At 42.8% G+C, this 12,442-nt stretch overlaps 1 protein-coding gene across 3 annotated transcripts in view; it reads left to right on the top strand.

The window, feature by feature from the left end:
* MPHOSPH8 (M-phase phosphoprotein 8) overlaps positions 1-12,442 on the top strand; it is a 45,979-nt gene that overhangs the window by 20,977 nt on the left and 12,560 nt on the right. For 2 of the 3 annotated variants that reach the window (XM_053564064.1, XM_053564066.1), the window contains exons 5-10: positions 1,273-1,530; positions 2,862-2,987; positions 3,064-3,152; positions 5,015-5,155; positions 6,276-6,362; positions 11,429-11,583. In XM_053564064.1, the coding sequence (XP_053420039.1) occupies positions 1,273-1,530; positions 2,862-2,987; positions 3,064-3,152; positions 5,015-5,155; positions 6,276-6,362; positions 11,429-11,583 (856 nt within the window). The remainder of the gene's footprint in view (positions 1-1,272; positions 1,531-2,861; positions 2,988-3,063; positions 3,153-5,014; positions 5,156-6,275; positions 6,363-11,428; positions 11,584-12,442) is intronic. The other variant, XM_053564065.1, reaches the window with a different exon arrangement.

The raw sequence follows: 12,442 nt of genomic DNA, 5'->3' as shown, positions 1-12,442 counted from the left end.
CTGAGCTATAGGTGCCAAGCCAACAAACTTTTCTTATATTCATTGTATTTAAATGTGTCATTCATATGAATATAACATTGAATACATATTTTGCATCACTTTAAGGTGTATCATAATTGGGAATCCATAATATATATTAATACTGGGCAAATACTTTATTAAAAAATCACTATTAATGTATTTGAATAAGCCTTATCAGATACATATTTTAGTATATATACCAAAAGCCCTTAGAACACATGTTTTCTTGGAAGTAGTGGTTGTAAGTAAAAAAAAAAAAAAAATGGTTAATTTTCTCTGGGTTTTCTCCTGAAAGGTATGTGTAATTGAAGTAATATAAAAAGTAGATTATGTTCTACACCTGGGCTGGAGATTAGTTGTATTAGCAGGTAAGCAAAGCTAGGAAGGCGTAGTGGCTGTTTCCACATGCAATGACTAAGGTATCTACTTTTGTACCTAGAGTTGATTAGATTTCTACCTAATTTTGTTCTCTCCTTTTTTCTTTTTGAGACAGTCTCATTGTGTCGCCCTGGGTAGAGTGCCATGGCGTCACAGCTCACAGCAACCTCAAACTCTTCGGCTTAAGTGATTCTCTTGCCTCAGCCTCCCAAGTAGGTGGGACTACAGGTGCCCAATACAACGCCAACTATTTTTTTGTTGAAGTTGTTGTTGTTTAGCAGGCCTGGGCCGGGTTCGAACCTGCCAATCCAGTGTATGTGGCTGGAGTCCTAACTACTGAGCTATGAGCACCGAACCTGTTTTCCCCTTTTTGGAGTTATTTCTTACATCAGATCTAAGGCTTTGTCACTTTTCTTAACGCTTTTATCTTTAGTTAAAAAGCTGGTAGCATCAGGTATGGTTTTACCAAGGTGCTTGCTGTTACCGCCACTCACCACAGGAAACCATTTTGGTATAAGATTTAGGATCCAGCTGTATACAGTCTGGTGTCCTTAGTGGTAGAAGCCGCGGTGGTGTAAGTGGGATCCATCACTCGGAGGCTTACTGAACACAGTGGGTGGGGAGTAGTTCAGAACATTTGCTTAACAGCTGTTTACTTGGACATCCTTTGTAAATATTGAGTAGCCAATAAAAAGATCAGTTGAAACAATTTTGTGGCTTTGATAGTAAATCTGACCATGCTTTATCACCAAGGCAGATGTTAGTGAAAATTTTTTAAATTTATTCTTTTAACATTAATGCAGATTTTCTATTTATTACAACAGACATTTGTGGCGACTCACACTTGTTATCAATTTTAATTTTTTTCACTAGCACTTAAAGAAATCAGAAATGCATTTGACTTATTTAAATTAACTCCAGAAGAAAAAAATGATGCTCCTGATAGTAATCGGAAAAGAGAAGAAATACCACTGGATTGTAAAGCCACAGAGGATCACAAAACCAAGGAAAATAAGCAGTTACTTAAAGAAAGGAGAAATACCAGGGATGAAACTGATACTTGGGCATATATTGCTGCAGAAGGTGACCAGGAGGTTTCAGACACTGTGTGCCCAATGGATGATAATGCGGGTGAGTTTCTTTGGAATCATTTTGCAGAATTTTTTAAGGCAGCCCACAGTATTATTTTAGTCTACTCTTCTCTTGCATTGTAATTCTGATCTTGATCAGAAAATAATGGAGTAGAAGATTTTATTTGATCTCCTGCATGTTGAAGACGTGGGTCATTCTGTGACTTCTAAATGGGTAAAATAGTTTTTTCTGAGCTCTTACATTGTGCTCAGCATATTTAGAAATTATAAAGATTTTAAGCTGGGTGGGGTGGGTTATACCTATAATCCTGGTACTCTGGGAGGCCAAGGCAGGGGGATCATTTGAGCTCAGGGATTCAAGACTAGCCTGAGCCAAGAGTGAGACCATGTCTCTACTAAAAGTAGAAAAATTAGCCCGGTGTTGTGGTGGATGCCTGCATTCCCAGCTACTTGAGAGGCTGAGGCAGAGGATTGCTTGAGCTTGAGCCCAGGAGTTTGAGGTTGCTGTGAGCCAGGCTGATGCCACAGTGCTTCTAGCCTGGGGGAACAGGGAAGATTGTATCTCAAAAAGAAAAAAAAAAAGTGGCTAGTTCGTATTACTTCCCAAAGAAATCAGAAATTTTAAATTTTAATTTAAAGAAATTTAATTTTCAGTCAAAGAAAAGACTAAATGACCTATGTTTAAAGTGTATGTACGTCTCAGGACCCGCAGCACAGTGGTTACGGCACTAGCCACATAACACCCAGGCTGGCAGATTCAAACCTGGCCTGGGCAGCTATACAATAATCACAACTGCAACAACAAAAAAACTAGCTGGGCATTGTGGCGGGCACCTGTAGTCCCAGCTACTTGGGAGGCTGAGGCAAGAGAATCGCTTAAGCCCAAGAGTTGGAGGTTGCTGTGAGCTGTGACACCACAGCACTCTACCAAAGGTGATATAGTGAGACTCTTTCCCTCCCAAAAAAATGTATATACGTAGTGTGCGTGGTGGCTCACAGCTATCTTCCCGAGAATCAGGAAGCTGAAATAGGATTGATTGAGAACAGCCTAAGCAACATAGCAAGACTCCTTCTCTAAAAAAATAAATAAAAATGTAGCTGGATATTGTGGTAGACACCCGTGGTCCCAGTTTCTCAGGACTCTGAGGCATGAGGGTCCCTTGAGCCCAGGAATTTGAAGCTATCGTAAGCTGTGGTTGAGCCAGTACCTCTGTGTTGGGCAACAGAGTGAGACCCTGTCTTTTTTTAAAGAAAAAAAGAAAAATTGTGCAAAAAGTACTGGTTAAGACACCACAGATTTAATAAATAGCACTGTAAGGTTTTTTTATTCTTGAGAAGAATGTCTGTTAGTAAGGCTCTTGTATGTTCCAGATGGCAGGCAACATATTTTGAGTTTGGGCATGGACTTGCAGTTGGAATGGATGAAATTAGAAGACTTTCAAAAGCACCTTGATGGGGAAGATGAGAATTTTACTACAGCAGATGCAATTCCAAGTAGTGAGTAGTTTTGGAATTATAAAAATCCCTTTTACAAATCTGTATATACAACCTAATTTATCTTTTCTCGTTTTAGATTTGTTGAGGGATGCTGTGAAAAACGGGGATTATATTACTGTAAAGGTTGCACTTAATTCAAATGAAGACTATAACTTGGACCAAGAGGTAACGTCTCATGAAAGGAAGATAGGGAAAGTAGCCCTTGTAAAAGAATTGAATTTGATTTTTCATTTCTTTTACAAAGGTAATGTGTATTCACTCTGCAAAATTCAAACATTGCAGACTCTATAAATGTGCAGTTATAGTCCCTGTAATTCTAAACTCCTCCAAAGTGACCTTTTGGTTTGCTTATGATCTCTCTGGTTTTGTCTCTGATCTTCCCTCTGAGGAGTGTAAAATGACTCCTGTCCTCCTCTGGCCTGCTGTGTTCTTTGCTGGTTGCCCTTTGTGTAACAATTGCCCTCTTTCTGGTCTTGCTGGGGATTCCTCACATTGATACATCTATGTGGGTTTGGAAGCATGTTAATCCTTTTTTTTAGAGACAGTCTCACTTTGTCACCCTCAGTAGAGTGCTGTGGCATCACAGCTCACAGCAACCTCCAACTCCTGGGCTTAGGTGATTCTCTTGCCTTCAGCCTCCCAAGTAGCTGGGACTACAGGCACCTGCCACAACACCCGGCAATATTTTTGTTGCAGTTTGGCTGGGGCTGGGTTTGAACCCGCCACCCTCAGTATATGGGGCCAGTGCCCTACCCACTGAGCCACAAGTGCCACACCAGTTGTGGATTTTTTAGGTTTTTTTTAGGTTTAATCCTTTGGGATTACAGTTCAGAAAATTATTGAGATTTTGAATAAAACTGCATGAAATACATAGATTAACTTCAACACTGACATTTTTATTTACATTTGAGTCTTCCGTCTAGGAACATGATAACTCTGTACATTCATTCAGCTCATTCTTGTGCCCTTAAGCAAAGTTTTATGTTTTTTTTCTTCATATAGATCTTACACATTTCTTTTAGATGTATTCCTACAAGTTTTGTAATATTTTGTTACCTTACTATGCTTATTAGTCTTTTTTCACTTAGCTTGCTTATAGATGGTAAAGCTTTTGTCATCTCTGTCTCTACCTTCCATCTCTTACTCTAATTTTTAAGTTACTGTCTTTGGATTTTCTAGATAGAGAATATCTGTCCTGAAATAATTCATTGTTCATTTTATGTCATGTGGACTGTTGGTGTGCCATTAAGATCACATATGCAGGTGTTGCTGGTGCAATTTCAGACCCCTGCACTAAAGCAAGTCACCCAAATGTTTTGGTTTCCCAGTACACGTAAAAGTTAGGTTTATAGTATACTGTAGACTATTAAGTGTGCAACAGTGTTATGTCTGAAAAAACAATGTACATATCTTAATTAAAAATACTTCATTGCTAAAACATGTTGGCACAAAGACAGGAAGATCTTCGAAATGCAGTACAGCAAAGTGCAATAAAACAGGGTATGCCTGTTTGGGAAAGCTGTAAAATTGTATGGTAACAGTTACATGGGGAAAAAAATCTAGGGTTATAGTTTCTGATTTTTAGGATATTTTAGTGAAAACCCTAAGATACTCTTAATCAGTGCACCTGACTGATTCCACATTGAAACATCTTAGGTGAAAAGATGTGGTTCTAAAATTGTTCTGGGGCTAGGTGCAGTGGCTCAGGCCTGTAATCCTAGCACTGTGGGACGCCAAGGCAGGTGGATTGCTTGAACTCATGAGTTGGAGACAAGCCTGAGCAAGAGACTTTGTCTTTACTAAAAATAGAAAAACTAGCCAGGCATTGTGGAAGGAGCCAATAGTCCCAACTACTTGGGAGGTTGAAGCAAGAGCATCACTTGAGCCCAAGAGTTTGAGATTGCTATGATGCCATAGCACTCTACCAGGGGCATGAAAGTAAGACTCTGTCTCCAAAAAATTAATTTAAAAAACTGCTCAATTAAAGATGAACATTTTTTTTTTGTTGTTTAACAAAACCAACACAGGATTCCAGTGGGATGACACTGGTAATGCTTGCTGCGGCAGGAGGACAAGATGATCTCCTGAGACTCCTCATCACTAAAGGTGCAAAAGTGAACAGCCGACAGAAGAATGGGACTACTGCCCTTATTCATGCTGCTGAAAAGGTCCATGACTTTGTGTTCATCAGTTTTAAGTTAATGAATTAAGAATCTCTGTATGTAGTGAAATACGTGGCTATATGGTCATATTACTTGGTAATGTCATATTTTGGTTGGTCAATGACTTATTCGTAATGAATAGACTTGTGTGTGTGTGTGTGTGTGTTTTTTTTGGCTGGGGCTGGGTTTGAACCCGCCACCTCCGGCATATAGGACCAGCACCCTACTCCTTGAGCCACAGGCGCCACCCATGAATAGACTTTTTAAAATCATCAGTAGTACTTTGTGATCAGATTTTCAAAGTATGATTTTTCTGATTGGAGGTAATTTATACTGAATTAAAGTACTGATTTAGACCAGGTGTGGTGGCTTGTGCCTGTAATCCCAGCACTATGGGAGAATTGCTTGAGGTCAAGAGTTCAAGACCAGCCTGAGCAAGATCTAGATTCTGTCTCAACTAAAAATAGAAAAACTAGTTGAGTGTGGTAGCAGGCACCTGTAATCCCAGCTACTCAGGAGGCTGCCACAAGAAGACAGCTCAAGTCCAAGGTTGCTGTGAGCTATGATGACATGATTGCACTCTAGCCTGGCAACACAGTGAGACTCTGTCTTGAAAGAAAGAAAAAAAATAATAAAGTACCCTTGATTAAAGTTCTAATACTAATTTAAATCTTAGCTAATTTTTTTAAAATTTATTTTATTTTTGGGGATTCATTGAGTGTACAAGAAACCAGGTTACACTGATTGCATTTGTTAGGTAAAGTCCCTCTTATAATCGTGTCTTGCCCCCAAAACAATCTTAACTAATTTAAAAGTCTTTTCCATCTGAAAAGTATTCCTTTTGGTTAATAATTAAAATGTTCTCATATACTACCATACAGTGTTATCTTTTGAAGGGATGTACATGCAGATGTGCTTTTGTGGAAGCCCTCAGTGCAGTTCAGGGTCAGCTTAAGTGGCGGTGGGCCAGGAGCCTTTGGGCTTCCAAGAAGGGCATGGCCAGCAGCCTGCTTGCCATAGAATCTGCTTAGTATTTTTCCTAGTGAATATAGATTTCAAGACATCTAAATAATGTCTTACTTTTAAAGAATTTTGGACTTAAATTTGTTTTTTTTTCCTTAAATAGAATTTTTTAACTACGGTGGCTATCCTTTTGGAAGCAGGAGCTTTTGTAAATGTCCAGCAGAGCAATGGTGAGACTGCGTTGATGAAGGTAACTCCCTCTTGTGGGTCGTTTGTTGCGTGACCAGAGACACGAGAGAACAGCAGCTTTGCCGTGGGTATAAGCTCGCTCCTGCAATTATTAAGGGTAAACAAGAAACAGACTACACCGCATGGGATGGCGTGTAGCAAAGGATCTTTATTCTTGATCACCTTATATACTTGTTGATCAGGTACACACTTAATTTATGATCTCTAACTCTTTATCTAACCTTAACTTGTGAGGAGACACCAAGTCTACAAATCAGCAGAACTTTCTCTGCTTTTTCTTTCTTCTCAGACATGTGTTAATTCTTGAGCAAAGCATCCAAATAAAAATCACAAAGAACTCCTGGGGAAGAAGGGGAAATAAAATCCCTCAAGCACACACTTAGTTTGTCTCATAATTGAGTAATGACTTTGTTCTTCCACAAGGCAGAGACCTTTAGGCTCCAAAGACAATGTGTTTTTAACACCTGTCAACCTCTGGCCAGTATCTCCAGGGGAGAGATTGTAAATCTCTGACCACGTGTAACGGGAGCATAACATCAGAGAAACTGTTCTGGAACAGGCTCTTGAGTATGCCTCAGAGGGGAGCCCAGTTCCCTTTTTGCCTTTGTGTTAGCAAAAGCCATTTTTAACCCATTACAGGCTTGCCTTGTGCAGCTTATGTGGGACAGTTTAACCCACAGTCGTTTCTTTAGCCTCTCTGCAGGTGATGTTGGCACCTGCCACAGCCAGGTCCTGTGCAGGGGACTGGGAATAGCCTTCTTGGGAAGGAGATATACCCTGTATACTGGGCCCCAGCAGCTCCCAAAGAGGCAGGAGTGGACCATCAAGGTTTTTGCCCATGCTAGAGTGCCAGGGTGTCAGCTTACCTCACAGCAACCACAAACTTCTGGGCTCAAATGACCTTCCTGCCTCAGCCTCCCAAATAGCTGGAACAATAGGCCCCTGCCACAATGCCTGGTTAGGTTTTTTTCTTTTTTCTTTTTAGTAGTTGGAGTCTCAGTGGACTGTGGTGTGTCAGTGGAGGGAGCCATGGGGTCAAAGTTCAGCCCTGGGGACTCAGCAAGCCTTAGGGCAGATAGGGCAGGCCCCAAAGCTACGTCCTGCGAGAAAGCACACATCACCAGGGAGGAGCTGGGAGGATGTTGTTGCCCACTGGGATATGCAGAGACTTGAGAGTAGGACAGAGTTCCAAATGCTGGAAGTGTTTTTTAGTGTTTTTACTATTTTATATTTGCAAATTCATCTCTTTGGTCTCAGGCATCTGTGGTTTTTGTTCTTTGCTATTTTGTTTTTTTTTTTTTTTTTTGTCAGACAGAGTCTTACTCTGTTGCCCCAGGCTAGAGTGCTATGATGTCAACCTAGCTCATAGCAATTTTCTGAGCTCAAGTGATCTTCCTGTCTCAGCCTCCTGAATAGCTATCTGGAACTACAAGTGACTGCCACAATGCCCAGCTAGTTGTTCTGTTTTTAGTAGAGACAGGGTCTCACTGTGTTGTTTAGGCTGGTCTTGAACTCACGAGCTCAATGGATCCTCCCATCTCTGTCTCCTGGAGTGCTAGGATTACTGGCATGAGCCACTGCCCTGGCCCTTCCTGTGTTTTAGAGTTGGGGTTTAGTAGATATGTTTGAGTGTAAGCTTGTTGGAGGTCCCTTGCCTGTCCCATATACCTTATTATTTCTCATCATTTGGCTTTCCCCGCCCGTTCTGGCCCGTTTCTGTGTGGCAGTTGTAGGTTCCTGGCCCAAGAGATTAGTAGCAGTTTCAGATACCAAGCTGAGGGGGGCTCTGTCTTTGTGGGCCTTTCCTGGGATGTACTTTACCTAAGCCAAGCAGGAGCTTGTCTGCAATATGTGTTTCCACATCCGTCACGAGTAAGTAAAGGCAGGCAGCAGGGACCCAGGTGCTGCTGTTGTCAGCTGCTGTCTGGTCTGGCACCTGTTCTGTAGGCTAGGACTACCTGCCTTGACCTGCCACGTGAGACTTAATTAAGCTTTGTTATCTGCTCTGTTTCTCTTTCACGTTCGGTTCGTGGAAATGTTCGTTTTGTTCAGGAGCCCGATCTCTGAGACTGTACTTTCCCTTTATTTATGTTATTGCCATATGTTTAGAGCAGAGGTGGCCTCTTAGATCATCATCTTAGAAGTCACCAGGTGCACTCTGAGCAGCAGATGGCTGTGGTGCCTTGTGAAGCATGATGTGAGGGCAGCCCAGCGGCTTAGGAATCAGGTAGTTGGAGCCACTGCAAGGTTTAAGCTGCAGAAAGGTATAATCAGATTATTTTTCCTTTGTTTTAATGGTATCGGTATAGAAGGGGGAAGAAAGACAGTTTGTAGACTTGTAGGGAAGCCCCTTCAAGCTAGGACTGTAGGACGTAGTGGCATGCTTCCCTAGGTAGTGACAGAAGGGATAACGTGGGAGGATTCACCAGCTTGGTAGGAGATAGGATACAGAGAACTTGTGACTACAGATCATCTGGTCATCTGTTCCCTCAGTCAGGATACAGGCAGCACAGTGGACATTTGACTGTTAAGATTTTGCCTTTGTGCAGAAATATTCAGATTGCATTTCACTTAGGAATCTCGAGCTCAGGAGTGAGGTTTGGGCTGGAGATTCACATTTGGAGTTGTCCAGAGAGGTGACAGTGAGTACAGCCGTTGGTTGAGAGTGGGTCACCCATTGAGAACTGAAAAGAAGGTAGAGGCCAGTCAGAGATGGAAGGAGCCTTCACAGGAAACACCAGAGAAAGAGCAAGATTTGACAGGGACTGGGGTCTCGAGACAAGTGAGTAGGGCACCGGACTCATATACCAAGGGTAGCGGGTTCAAACCCAGCCCCTGCCAAACGGCAACAACAAAAAAATAGCCGGGCAGTGTGGTGGGTGCCTGTAGTCCCAGCTACTTGGGAGGCTGAGACAAGAGAATCGCCTAAGCCCAAGAGCTTGAGGTTGCTGTGAGCTGTGATGCCATGGCACGCTACCGAGGGCGACAAAGTGAGACTGTCTCTAAAAAAAAAAAAAAAGAGAGAGAGAGACAAGGGGAGAAGGTGGTTCACAGGGCCCAGGCAGAAGGCTTGGGAGCCAGCAATCCCCGCTGTGGGCTGTCAGCAGTGTTTGTGTTGAGTTAGCAGTGATGGTGCATGAGGTGTTGTGTGCACTGGTGGAGCCCCAGTGGGGCGGAGACTGTGCCTAGGAATGGGAAAAGTTGAAGTCATATCCTCTGAGAGGAGACTTAGTAAGTGGCTTGGGCACTGTGACTCACACACCTGTAGTCCTAGCACTTTGGGAGGCTGAGATGGGAGAATCACTTGAGCCCACAAATTCAAGGCTACAGTGAGTTATAAGGCGACTGTACTCTAGATGGGTAGCAAGTAAGACTTTGTCTCTTAAAAAAAATAAATAAATAAATAAAAGAAAACTTAGGCTGCTGCTATATCTACAGTTAGCTTTTTTTTTTTTTTTGAGACAAGAGTTTCACTATGTTGCCCTCGGTAGAATGCTGTGGTGTCACAGCTCACTGCAACCTCAAACTCCTGGGCCCAAGCAATTCTCCTGCCTCATCCTCCCAGGTAGCTGGGACTATAAGCACCTGCCACAATACCCGGCTGTATTTTTGGTTGTTTGGCAGGCCTGGGCTGGGTTTGAACCCGCCAGCTCCGGTGTATGTGGCTGGTGCTCTAGCTGCTGAGCTACAGGCGCCGAGCTGAAAGCAGTATTTTAATTGCTTTCAGGATGTAGTACATTATGCTTTATTGAATTTTATTTTTTTGAGATAAGAGTCTGACTTTGTTGCCCTGGGTACAGTGTGACAACAACCTCAAACTCTTGTACTTAGGCAGTCTTTTGCCTCACCTTCCCAAGTAGCTGGGACTATAGACACCCACCACATCGCCTGGCTATTTTTAGAGACAAGGTCTCACTCTGGCTCAGGTTGGTCTTGAACTTATGAGCTCAGGCAGTCCACCTGCCTCAGCCTCACAGAGTGCTAAGATTACAGGCATGAGCCACTGCGCCTGGCCTGCTTTATTGACTTTTAGAATTAGAAGAGATGAACATGGGTATATTCAGAAATTAAAACAAAAACCTTTTGATCTCAGAAAAAGAATATATGAAATGGGAGGTATAGAGAACTACCCTCGCCCATCAATGTCAGTACCTAATGGGTCCCAGCAAGGCTTCTTCACCCTGCTCCCAGCTACAGTGCGGGGTGGTCATCATGGGCCTGGCCTGGGCACTGCTGCAGGATGACTCCATGGCATCCCTAACTGCTATACTGGATCATTGCACCCCCACCCCCGGGCTAATATCCAGAAATGTCAAGACATTGCCTAGCACCCTGGCAGAGAGTCTCCCAGTGAGAAGCACTGGTATGCTTGGTAACAGGCACTGTTGGCACCATATCCAGAGACAGCCTGTGACCACCGGCATGGTGCGCAGCCTGCTGTGCCCCTAAGCAGCTTGGAGGGAAAGCCTGCCCCTGCGCTCTAGTGTCCAGTGTGATGACACAGTGGGACCATTGTTTAAGTTTAAGAAATGGAAACTCACCTGAAGACACGTGGCTGGTGAGGAACAGAGACAGGGAGAGAACTTGGGCTATAGGTCTGTTTACTCCAGAAGTAGTCTCTAGACTGAGTCACGACTCCATCTTAGATTAGCAAATTCAAATTTGTGTATGTGCTCAGGTAGCTTTCATTAAAGCAGCAGCTGGGAATAGTTTGCGTCATTGTGACCCTGAATGACCCTGAGCGGCACTTCAGCTGCTCAGCCTGCCTCTGTAGCGCATTGGCACATGGCCAGTGTGGGGCTGGAGTGTCCTCAGTGAAGATGCTCATTTCCTGGAGCGTCAGTGAACGAAGTAACTGAAAGTAGCATCCATACTCTGTGCTGCTTACCAGCGTTTGCAGTGCTATGACCCCTACTGGGCCTGGCCCAGGTGCTCTCATCCCATCTCCATTGCCTTTTGCCCTCTTCACAAAGAGCTGGTCTAGGTGCACCTAGAGAAAGGGTCCAAGGCCAATTGGTAGTTCTCATAGTTTACATTTAAGTAATTATCACTTTTTTCCTGACCCAGGCCTGTAAGAGAGGAAATTCAGACATCGTTCGACTTGTAATTGAATGTGGGGCTGACTGCAACATTTTGTCAAAGCACCAAAATAGTGCACTGCATTTTGCAAAGCAGAGTAACAACGTGCTTGTGTACGACTTGCTGAAGAGCCATTTAGAGACGTAAGTGGCAAGTGACCCTGTCATGGTTAACTAACAGAGTATGGTCTGTCTATTTGGACACATCATAATTGGAACAGCCTGTGTGTAGCTACTCAGAAGGTTAAGTACAAGTCCTGATTGGTTTGTTTCCAGTAGGTGATGAATTTAATGAGTGAATTATTTTTCTACAAGCTACTGGAGTCTTAGAAAGTTTCATACTTAACACTGGTATACCAGGGAATCTCCTTAAAATCTTACATGTGCTCTTAGTTTGATTAGCAGACATTTTAAAAAACCCTTTAAACTTTAGTCTTTCTTTTTAATAGACCTTATTTTTTACAGTAACTTTAGGTTCACAGCAAAATTGAGAAGGTACAGAGTTTTTTCAAAGGCCCTCTGCCCCCTTCAACAGGATCCCTCAGTGGAGGGTGTATTGTCATAGCCTGCGATCCTGCACTGACACACCCCCCACCACCCATGGTTTCTGATGCCTAATAACAAGTACTTACTACCACAGCTTCGTACAAAAGAGTCTCACTAGTTTAAGAACCCTCTGTCTTCCCCCTGCTGGTCCCTCCCTCTCCCTGATGCTTGGCAACCACCATTCTTTTTACTATTTTCCATAATTTTGCCTTTTGCAGAACAGTTAGAATCTAACATTTTTTGGCATTATCATTTTGGCTTCTTTTACATAGCAATAGGGATGTTAGTTTTCCTTCCATGTAGTGATAACCGTGTTTTTATTTCTTTTGGTAACCACCTTTCTTTTTAGCACTGGCTAATACTCCATTGTCTGGATGTACGATAGTTTATTCAAGTCCATTCTTTTCTTTCTTTCTCTCTCTCTCTTTTTAAATAGAGACAGAGTCTTGCTGTGTCT

Source organism: Nycticebus coucang, chromosome 15 (genome assembly GCF_027406575.1).
Source record: "Nycticebus coucang isolate mNycCou1 chromosome 15, mNycCou1.pri, whole genome shotgun sequence".
In the NCBI taxonomy this organism is placed as follows: Eukaryota; Metazoa; Chordata; class Mammalia; order Primates; family Lorisidae; genus Nycticebus; species Nycticebus coucang.
The sequence above is the reverse complement of the archived record's forward strand: the minus strand, read 5'-3'. Positions and strand labels throughout refer to the sequence as shown.